Genomic DNA, 11,666 nt, shown 5'->3' with positions numbered 1-11,666 from the left:
TCAAGGTCCTTGAGCCATTTTACTATTTCTAGCAGAGCAAAAGCCTTCGCCTTTTGGGCTAGTGGTGAACCATGATATCAAAAGGTCTTGGCCTTCACAAGCATACCATGACTATCCCGAATGCATATTCTTAGTCCAAAGTAGTCATTTTTAGTAAAAATGGTTGCATTATAGTTGCATTTCAAGGTTCTTGCAGGTGACTTTCTCCATAAGTGTTGTTGAGAAATTGGTTATTGTTCCTTACGTAGAGTAGCTTGAAGTCATGGTTGTTACCATTCAAAGAGACTTTGTCCTTGCTAGGAAAAAGCATATGTTTGGGTGTAGAACAAATTCATTCCATATCTACTCATTTCATCTATGCCATAAAGGCATCATAATACAATCAGAAAGTCTTCAACTAATGGTTCAGGTAATCTACTAAAGAGCTTGAAGATTACAACAATTGTGTCTTTTGCTATGGGTAAGACACTCATTTCGTTGGTAGCCGTTGTTGGGTAGGAAGGAAACCATTCATCAATCTCCAGAGCATAAGTTTTAACTTACAAGGTATTTTCATGCGCCAAATCTTCATCCAATCCCTAAGGGCCTTCAAGTTGTTGTTGACAATGAGAGATTCCATTGTATAGTAGCATGTAGATTTGACAGTGTAGTTTCCATTTCTGCTTAAGTTACCATGAGAGATTCCATTGCATATATATATATAAGCATAATTGACAATATGTGAATGAAAATCAAATCAAATTGACATATATAAACATGAATAAATATCATACAATATTCTTTATATGATTAATGAGAAAAGTTTTGTTTCTCACAAAGAAAAAGCATACGATCAATAAATTACTAAAAATTACTACTACAACATTAATTCACTTTTTTCAATCTTGGTAAAGGATATGGTAAACCATCCTCATATATATATATATATATATATATATATATATATATATATATGCCTAATTTACATAATGTTATAGATAATCTATGTCTTACAACTCTTTTGATAAATATTTTTTAAGATATTTTTGAAAATATTTTTGAAGACATTTTCTTTTATAAAAATGTTTCGTTTGTTAACATTAAAACTTTAAAGTTTGAGAGATTCAAGATCGTCTTTTGACTTAAAAATAAATTTATAATACAAAAAAACAAATTATCAATATTTTTTACATTTTCACTACACTTAATTGTTTTACATTCTTTATTCTTATGAAATCAAGAAATCGAAAAAAAAACTCTAATAGCTATATTTTTACCTTTTTTTTTTTTTTTCATTTTCATGGTCGATTATTTAAAATACTTTAAATAAAATATATGAAATTTTTAGAAAGTTTTTTTATAAGATTTGTTTTTTCATTTTGGTTTGTGCGAATGTTATTATATATATATATATATATATATATATATATGATATTCATGAATTGTCCCTTAGTTAATTTTTTATTTTTTAAACTTTAACTTTTAATAATAATAGATTAAACTATTTTTCATGTAAATTAAAAAAGGACACATAATACAAATTAAAAGAAGACTTGTATGTGTATTAAAAAAATATAATTAGTGACTTATTTAAAATTAAATTTATTTACTTATTTAACATTTTTAATACAAAATAAATTTTTAAATAAACTAATTAGTTAGATCAAACATTTAAAAGGTCATGTCATACTTATAAATAATTTATAATAGATAATAAATTAGATCTATGCTTTAATTTTATACAATACTGTATATTGAAAGCTTGCTTTGAACTTTCCTATTCCCATTCCTAACTTATTAAGAATTAGTCCAAATTTTAAAACACTCATTCAAGGATTATTATTAAAAAATTGTTATCTAGAGACTCAATATGTATTTATATTAAATGTAGATAAACTTAATTTTAATATAATTATTTTTTACAGTAATATAATTAATTTTAAACTGTTGAAAGTGATAATTTTTTTGTCTTAATTAATTTTAATTACAATTTCTACATCAAAAATAAAAAAAATATGTATCACAGTAGGAAAAGAAAATAATTTTAGCAGTTTTACAAAGGTATTTATTTTACTTTCGCCGAAAAAAAACCCAGCAGGCCACGAGTCCATCTTATTGCCTGCAAAGCCCGTTTGTATACGTTACTCTGGGCCTTGGCCCGTTTGGTTATTTCCCTGAAGCTCTAATACAAGTGACAAAGAATTAGGGTTTTACACATTTAAAAAGGCGAAACAAAACGAAGCAGAAGATCCACTCAGAGGTAGGGCGCGAGAGCGGAGCGGAGGAGAAGGAGAAAGCGGCACCACCGCCGTAGAAGAAGACAAGAGCCATGGTCCACGTGTCCTTCTACAGAAACTGTGAGTGCACCGATCCACCCTCTCTAACGACGCCGTTTTCCAAACCCTAGCACCGCCGTTGATTTCTTACTTTATTTTTTTGTTTGACAGATGGGAAAACATTCAAGAAGCCTCGTCGTCCGTACGAGAAGGAGCGTCTTGACGCGGAGCTGAAGCTTGTCGGAGAGTACGGGCTCCGGTGCAAGCGGGAGCTGTGGAGGGTACAGTACGCCCTCAGCCGCATCCGCAACAACGCCAGGAACCTTCTGACACTCGACGAGAAGAACCCTCGCAGGATCTTCGAGGGCGAGGCTCTGCTTCGCAGGATGTTCCGCTACGGTCTCCTCGACGAGACCCAGAACAAGCTCGATTACGTTCTCGCTCTCACCGTCGAGAACTTCCTCGAGCGCCGCCTCCAAACCCTTGTTTTCAAGTCCGGCATGGCCAAGTCCATTCACCACGCTAGGGTTCTCATCAGGCAGAGGCATATCAGGTTCGTCCCTTTTCGCAATCTCATTGATGGTTGTATTAGTTTGCGAGTTAATTGTGTTTTGTTTTGGTGATTTTTTATTTTTATTTTTTGGGCGCTGTGTTTGTTAGTTTATAGTATTGTGGACTAATTGGATATGTTTAGGGAAATTTCATTTTTTGATTTGCCTTTTCACTTTTTTGGATTGCCTGCATTTTGTGATGAAGCTCCATTTGTGTGATTTTGTGTGTTGTTTGGGTAAACCACATAATTATGATTCTTGTGGTAAACCACATCAGGAGGAATAGGGTACAATTATTCTTAGGCAAGTTGTATGTTGTTTATATAAGCTGTTTGGGTAAGATAAAATAAGATCAAACAAATTAGCTGCAAATGAGATTGAGTATGATTGGATATAAGTTTAAAAGAGTTTATGTGCTGGAAAAGGCTTTTTATTTTCTGTAGGGGGAAGTACTCAAGTTTTTCTGAGCTTGTATCCATTTAGATTTTAGACTCATAATGTTTTTGCGTAATTTTGATTTTAACCATGTAGGGTTTATAAAAGGACTTTGTTTTGCATGAACTGAATGGGCGTTTATCATTCTTTTGATTTTCTGGTTTTATTCGCTTGAAGATGAAGCTGTCGATGTATGCTATCTATTGTTTTGGTGATGACAATTTTTTATTTGTTTTGGGATTGGCAGGGTTGGTAGGCAAGTGGTGAACATTCCATCTTTCATGGTGAGGGTTGACTCTCAGAAGCACATTGACTTCTCACTTACTAGTCCTCTTGGTGGTGGACGCCCCGGAAGAGTGAAGAGAAAGAACCAAAGGGCTGCTGCTAAGAAGGCTGCCGGTGGTGATGGGGATGAGGAAGATGAGGATTAGACTGTTAATTTTGTCTTTCTCTAGTGGTATTAGACCTTGTGCCACCTTTTACCTTGCTTCCCTAGTTTATGCTTATTGATTGTTATACTTTTTCCGTTCTTGGTTCCTTGTTTGAGAATATAATTTGCGTGATATATTATGTTTTTTGAACTTAGATATTTTAAAGTATCAAGATTTTCCCTTAATAACTTTGGTGGTGATTGATTGGTTTACTGGCATCTACTTATGAACTTGTAGTGTCCCCCGAGTATTTTCACCTGGTTTAAAACATCATAATTTCTTTGGTGATTGAATCAAACATGTCTGTGTTACTCTAGTTTTAAGTTTCTGAAAGATATACAGGGAAAAGCTTGAGTCTCATTCATAGTAATTAAATAACATTATTAGGTTATAGCATGGGCAATGTGAGTCGGATAACTTCTAAGCCACACTACCACACTGACATGTAAAAGCATGTTGGGGCTTAACTTAAACATTATTGTGAAACCCAAAGATAGCATATAGAAGTGGTTGGTTACTTATTCCATTAAATGCTTATTTTATTAATCGATTCCATCGTAGTGTAGAATCATTTTAAATTGGTTGAGTGAGTTATATATATATGGTTCTTTGTTTTCATTTTAGTGTTTGTAAAAAATAAAGCAGAACAATTTTTTGTGTTAACGTTAATTTGGGTTGGGTAAAATTTGCTTGCCTGTTAATATAGGTTGAAGCATGTTTTCATCTAACATGTAGCTCACTAGAGTTTGGTTTATGTTAGTCCATGGATTGTGGTTAGAATGAATATCACAAAACATTTAACTAAACAGCTCCTAGAACTGATATTATAGTCATACAACTTCATCCGGTAGCTGATCTAACATAACCTTGTCATTTCCATTACTTTCGCCGTTTCTAAGTTTTATAATCTAGGAGTACATTCCAAACTGAATGACGTGAAAACTATCGAGTAGGTTTTATATGGTCGTAGAATTTGCTTGACCCGATGGCAACCGAACATGCTGTTAGCCACCACTGCACCTGCCACATGGGCAATGAACTGCATTTGACCAACACCCTCAATCTCCCGAAACACGAGATGAATTTCATCCATGCCCCCACTGCATAGTCATCTTCCAAGAGCTGCTTCCACAAATATGGGCGCTACATTTACCTTGGTTAGGGGTGTGAACAAAATTCAAACTCACCCAATTTGGTCCATAATAAAATTCAATCTGTTTTGAAAAAAAAAATTGAATCGATCTATTTTTACGAAACGGATCGGATCGATTTGATTTGATTTGAAAAATGGGTAATTGTTATGGACCGAAGTGATTTAATTTAATAAAAATTGATTTATATTTAAAAAAAAATAATTTGAGTCACTTTATAGAATATGGATTGGTTAATTAATTTATTTTTATAAAATGGATGGTATTGGTTGGGTTTGGATTTTTGGATTTTTCAAAAGTCAGGAATTCATAAAATAAAATTGATAGGAGTTTAGCCGCAACTCAGTGATTTGTCTTAAGATGTCACTTTCATAATACTTGAACTTCTTTAATGGATTAGAAAAACTAAGCCTAATCCTTGACCCGGACACTTGTTTTTGAAATAAAAGCCACCGATTTTAAAAATTTATAAATAAATAATTTACCTCTCTTAATTTAATTTAACTTTTTATTTCTCATCTCTTCAAAGAGACAGACGGTCGGCAAATATAAAAAGAAAAACACAAGGGACAAATATAAAAAGATAAAAACAAGTGAGTTCATTTATGGGTGTATTTTTCCTCTTCTAAGCGTGTGTAAAAGTAGTTTAATTTTATATTATCAAAACATTCTAATTATTATTTTTAAACAATTATTATTGTCAATGTTTTTCATTTATATAATATTATATGATGGTATTTAAAACGATGAAGTCCTTAATTTTATCTCCATTCTCTCTTGATTTGTCCTTAAAATAAAAAATATAGTAATTTTTCAAGTATTAAGAATCATAATAAGTAATCATTTAAGTATTGAAAATTCATTAAAATGTTGGTGAAATACATCAACTCAAGAACTAAACCGATGAATATTCAATACTTGAGAAATTATTTTTATAAATTACTTATTTTAGAAAATAAATGAGAGAGAATGATGCTTAATAGAATAAATTGATTGGTTTATTTTAAGAAAAAATAGGTTATCCATTGATAGTGTAAGAGTTTTACACAAACTCCTAATCACAAATTATTGTGTATAAGTTTATTTATTTATTTAATTATTTTAATCAATAAGATGGTAATGATCACAATGAAGATCGATTTTAACTTTTAAGTTCTCATGTGCCTATTTTAACCTCTACTTAACTTGTTGATCAATAATGTAATATAAAAAGTTTGCTGATTATTATAAAAATTACCTTAAAAATGTCAATAATAAGTTCTTAAAAATATGCCAACAAGAAGTTCTTATTAGTTGATAATATAATTTTTTTATACAAAAAATGCACTACATTTAAACTGTTATTCTAATTAAAACCTGTGCGTAATATATTTAAACTAAATTCCTAACACTATTTTGTAACAAGAGGTGGCTAAGTGAGCTAGACTATCCTGTTTAGGCTCGTGACTCCACTACTCTAGCAAAGATGGGGTTGGGTAGGCTGGCCTGTTTGGTGATTCTAGTTGAAAATAAAATAAAAAAAGAAAAAAAATCATGAATTTTATTTTAGTATTAACTTAACAAATTTAGTTAAATGACTTAAAAATATATTAATAGTCTATTATGCTAAACTTAAAAGAAAATTATCTTACTTCATTATTTATAAAAAGTTACTAGAACATATGTTTGGGTATTTGTATTCTTTATGAGATTGATATTCCATCTCCGTTTTAAATATGAAGTTATAATTAAACTTAATACTTTACTCTTAATGGTAGGAAATAGTTATATTTCGTAATTGTATATAAAAAAAAATAAAAAAAAAAAAAGTGTTCCGCCTGGCTGCCGATTTGATGTAATATCCATGTTAATGTTAATTAATCAATATTAAGCATTAACACACCGTGTTGACTAAGTTAATTTAATTTTGTGAAATAAGGAAGAACAAGTCCCATTCTGAAACCCTTCCAAGATCGAAAGATCGAAACCCAAACCACAAAGAAATGGATTCCGTTAAGATCTTCAAAGGCTACGACAAACTACAACACCATCCAAACCCAAAACCCAAACCCTTCACCGCCACACTTTCCATCCTCGCAATCCTCTTCCTCACCTTCACCTTCGCCTTCGCCCTCGCCTCCATCCTCCACCACCACCACCACCACCACCACCACCACCGCACCGCCACCGAGTCACCCCAACACCAACAACTTCTCAACTCGGCCGAGTCCATCCGAGTCGTCTGCAACGTCACGCGCTTCCCAGGCGCCTGCCTCGCCGCCATCCCGCCCTCCCCCAACGCCACAAGCCCCCAGTCCATCCTCGCCCTCTCGCTCCGCGCGTCCGTCCACGCGCTCCGCAGCGTCGCCTCCACGCTCGCCGCCGCCCAGGGACACGCGCTCGCCGACTGCAGGGACCAGCTCGACGACGCGCTGAGTCGACTCAACGACTCGCTCTCGGCGGCGGCGGCGCTCACCGACCCCGCCGTGGCCGACGTCCAGACGTGGGTGAGCGCGGCGGTGACCGACCAGCAGACGTGCCTCGACGGTCTGGAGGAGGTGGGTGACGTGGCGGCCGTTGCGGAGATGAAGAAATGGATGAAGACGGCAAGTGAGTACACTAGTAACAGTTTGGCTATTGTTGCTAATATTCGAAGCTTGTTAAGCAAGTTTCACATGACCCTGCATTGAAGGGTTTCTTCCATTTGTGTGATTAATTGTATATTACTCCTCCTATTTTTGTGGCTGTACCAAAAACTGTTGTATTATCCTGTTTTAGTTATTTTCATTCGATTTATTAGAATGTGTTGTGTTAGGTGGGGGAGGAGTTCGAGTACTTAGAAATATGAAGATTAGGTTCAATAATAAAAGGAAAAAATGTGTGTTGTGTAAATTTTGGTAAGTCCAAATTAAAAATCTCATGTTACTTGTTATGCAAGAAACTGTGTTCTTAATTCGAGTTATGAACCTTTCACGCCAACATGATCTCTTAGGTCCAGAGTAGGCTTAATAGTTACTCACAGCTAAAATAAGAGATGAGTAAAAAAGAGACAAGGGAGAAAATAACCACAGTAAAAATATTATTTACTGAAAGGGAGGAAATTACAACACTTCTCTCTCTATAACTTACTCCTTTGAATTAGGAGACTACTACTACCGAGAACAGATCTCAAGGTGTATAAGAGAGGAAGAGAGAAGAGAAGAAGATTTGGGATGAAAATTATGATTTTCAGCTTCCCTATTTATAGGAAAGTCCCAATGGCATTTTCGTAATTTCTCCTAAACTTTTAATATTATTTTATTATCATGTGGGACCCGCTTTTAATTTTAAATTAAAAGCCACCGAAAGTGGCTTGGCAGCTGTACCCAACATTTCTCCCACTTGAAGATTATGATTAAGTTAATCATATCTTCACACCACTGACACTTCTTTATTGATACTTCATGTTGCTTATGTTTTCAATAGGCCAAATAAGGATCGACACCATGTAAACTTGTCAGTGTTGACAGGCTTTGTCATTACGTCTGCTATGTTGTCTTTTGTATGGATCTTCTGCATATCCACTTTTCCTTCTTCTACTACTTCACGAACAAAGTGATATTGAATTCCTATGTGCTTTGTCCTGGAATGAAAGGCTGGATTCCTTGCAATGTGCAAGGCACTCTGACTGTCACAATACACAGTAATTTTCTCCTGCTTGTGCCCGAGTTCTTCCAATAACCTTTGAATCCAAATTGCTTCCTTGCATGCTTGCGTAGCTGCCATGTATTCAGCTTCTGTAGTAGATAGAGCTACAACAGTCTGTAACTTAGACAACCAGCTCACTGCTCCTCCAGCAAGTGTAAACACATAACCAGTAGTAGATTTTCGTTTATCCAGATCTCCTGCAAAATCTGAATCAACATAGCCTCTGACAACAAACTCCGATCCTTCAAAACATAATGCAACATCTGAGGTTCCTTTGATGTATCTAAGGATCCTCTTTACAATACTCCAGTGCTCTCTACCAGGATCTGCCATAAACCTACTGACCGCTCTCACTGCTTGTGCAATGTCTGGTCTCGTACAAATCATGGCATACATAAGGCTTCCCACCGCTGATGCATACGGCACTCGAGACATTTCCATCCTCTCTGCTTCGTTGCTAGGACTCATACTTGAGGATAATTTGTAATTGACAGGAAGTGGGGTCGAAATTGGCTTACAGTCTTGCATGTTGAAGCGCCGCAAGACTTTCAATAAATAATTCTTCTGAGAAAGCCAAATCCTCCTGTTTTTTCTGTCTCGGTGAATTTGCATCCCTAAAATCTTGTTTGCTGGTCCCAAGTCCTTCATATCAAACTCCCTAGCCAATTGTGCCTTTAATTCTTGGATCTGATCTTTGTTGGGGCCTACCACCAACATGTCATCCACATACAACAGCAAGATGATGAAATCATTGTCATCAAACCTATTGTAGTACGTACAATGGTCTGAACTCAGTCTGTTGTAACCAAGGCTAATAATGAAGGAATCAAATCTTTTATACCAACACCTTGGCGCCTGCTTTAAACCGTACAGAGATTTGGTCAACCTACAAACCAAGTTTTCTTTTCCTTGTTCTTTAAAGCCTTCTGGTTGGAGCATATATATTTCTTCTTGGAGTTCCCCATGAAGAAAAGCAGTCTTTACATCAAGTTGCTCAAGATGTAAATTAAATGCAGCACACATAGCCAGAACAACTCTGATTGTGGTTAATCGGACAACTGGCGAGAATATCTCGTTAAAATCAATGCCCGCTTTCTGAGCATATCCCTTAACCACCAATCTTGCACGATATCTCTCCACTTGATCATTGCCATCACGTTTGATCTTATAGATCCATTTGCAACCAATGGCTTTTCGATCTTTTGGAAGATCAACAAGTTCCCATGTTTTATTTCTATGTAAGGCCTCTATTTCTTCATGCATTGCTGCCATCCACTGAGAAACATCAGAACTCCTCAACGCCTCTTGAAAGGTTGATGGTTCTCCTTCTTCAGTTAAGAGACAGTACGCATCATGACTTGCCATAACATAGTCTGAATGCCAAGATGGTCTCCTTCTCTCACGTCTTATTTGTTGAACTTCTTCATCATTGGCTTCATCTGGTTCTTGTTCCTCATGCTCTTGTTCTGCTTCAGAGGTGTCATCCTTTTTAGACTTTCCTCCTATCTCCACTATACTAGTGTCTTTGATAGTGCTGTCATTCTCCTGCTCCTTTTGCAGTTCAGTTTCTGCAAAGACTACATCCCTGCTGACAACAACCTTGCGGGCAGTGGGATCCCACAAGCGATACCCCTTAACATTGTCAGCATAACCCAAGAATATACATTTCCTGGATTTTGGGTCCAGCTTTGTTCTTTCTTGGGAGTTGTACATCACGTACACAGGACATCCAAACACATGTAATGAAGAATAATTTGATGGTTTTCCACTCCACATCTCCATTGGTGTCTTTAAACCAATTGCTGTTGATGGTGAGCGATTGATCAAATAACAAGCAGTTCTTACTGCTTCTGCCCAGAAAGACTTGGCTAATCCTGCAGTTCTCAACATAGCTCTTGTCCTTTCTAGGAGAGTTCGATTCATCCGCTCTGCTACCCCATTCTGCTGAGGTGTATGAGCAACTGTAAATTGCCTCTTGATACCCTCTTGCTTGCAGAATGCCAGAAAATCACCATCTATATATTCTCCTCCATTATCTGTCCTCAAGCACTTAATCCTTTTTCCAGTATCAAGTTCCACCTGTGCTTTAAATTCCTTGAATACTGGGAACACATCTGACTTCTTCTTGATTGGGTACACCCACAATCTCCGGGAATAATCATCAATAAATGATACAAAATATTTTGCTCCTCCCATGGAAATTTCTGGTGATTCCCAAACATCAGAATGGATCAAGTCAAGTATGTGTTTGCTCCTTGTAGTTACTTTGGCAAATTGTAATCTATGTTGCTTGCTTGTCACACAGTGCTCACAAAATGGTAAGGTTACCATTTTAAGCCCTGACAAGAGATTACGTTCCGCAAGAATTTTCAGGCCTCGCTCTGACATATGTCCTAGTCTACGATGCCACATCATCGTTGCCTCTTCTTGACTTATTGCTGCAACTGATGCATCTGCTTCTTGCAACGTTTCTCCCAAAAGCAAGTATAGATTTGATGTGATCTTCTCAGCTTTCATCACCACCAAATTGCCTTTAACTACCTTCAAGATTCCACCTTCAACGTGGATCTTGCACTTGAGATCATCTAGTTGCCCAATGGACAATAGATTCTTTTTCAAGCCCTTCACATGTCGTACCCCTTGAATTGTACGAACAGTACCATCATACATTTTTAATTTGATAGTACCAACTCCAGCAATTTCCAAAGCATGATCATTTCCCATAAATACGGATCCTCCTGAGATTGATTCATAAGTGCAAAACCAATCTCTATTTGGAGTCATGTGCCAGGTTGCACCTGAATCCAATATCCAACATTCATGGAGTTGTTTTTCGCCTCTGGAACTTATTGCTTCACTGTACAAGATTTCTCCATCTTCTTGGGTACTAGCAACACAACCCTGAGAGGTTGACGCTTCAGAATTCTTCCCTCCTCCACTCTTCTTGTGCCAACAATCTTTCTTCATGTGCCCTCTCATGCCACAATTATAGCATTTGAGGTTCTTCCTTCCTCGAGATTTTGATCTACCATGATTTTGACTCCCACTGGAGCCACGTTCCATTGATCTTCCTCTCATCATCGTCAAAGCTTCTGCTTGCTTTGAACTTTCCAGTCTGTCTTCCTTATTCTTTCGCCTGGACTCTTCTTCAAGAATAGCTCCGGCAACATCCTCAAA

At 36.3% G+C, this 11,666-nt stretch overlaps 2 protein-coding genes across 2 annotated transcripts; both read left to right on the top strand.

Annotated features, from left to right (window-relative positions):
• Positions 1–2,176: 2,176 nt before the first annotated feature.
• Positions 2,177–3,860, top strand: LOC109814544 (small ribosomal subunit protein uS4y). The gene is made up of 3 exons (XM_020378999.3): positions 2,177–2,336; positions 2,427–2,808; positions 3,489–3,860. Exons 1-3 carry the CDS (start codon positions 2,309–2,311, stop codon positions 3,670–3,672), a joined length of 594 nt encoding a protein of 197 aa, XP_020234588.2. The 5' UTR covers positions 2,177–2,308; the 3' UTR covers positions 3,673–3,860.
• Positions 3,861–6,696: 2,836 nt separating this feature from the next.
• LOC109814536 (Plant invertase/pectin methylesterase inhibitor superfamily protein) lies at positions 6,697–7,598 on the top strand. Its single transcript, XM_083076716.1, has one exon. It carries the CDS (start codon positions 6,806–6,808, stop codon positions 7,490–7,492), a length of 687 nt encoding a protein of 228 aa, XP_082932842.1. The 5' UTR covers positions 6,697–6,805; the 3' UTR covers positions 7,493–7,598.
• The last annotated feature ends 4,068 nt before the right edge of the window (positions 7,599–11,666 follow it).

This window comes from Cajanus cajan, chromosome 6 (assembly GCF_000230855.2).
Source record: "Cajanus cajan strain Asha chromosome 6, NIPB_CcT2T_4, whole genome shotgun sequence".
Classification (NCBI taxonomy): Eukaryota; Viridiplantae; Streptophyta; class Magnoliopsida; order Fabales; family Fabaceae; genus Cajanus; species Cajanus cajan.
This window is presented reverse-complemented; position numbering and strand designations above follow the sequence as displayed.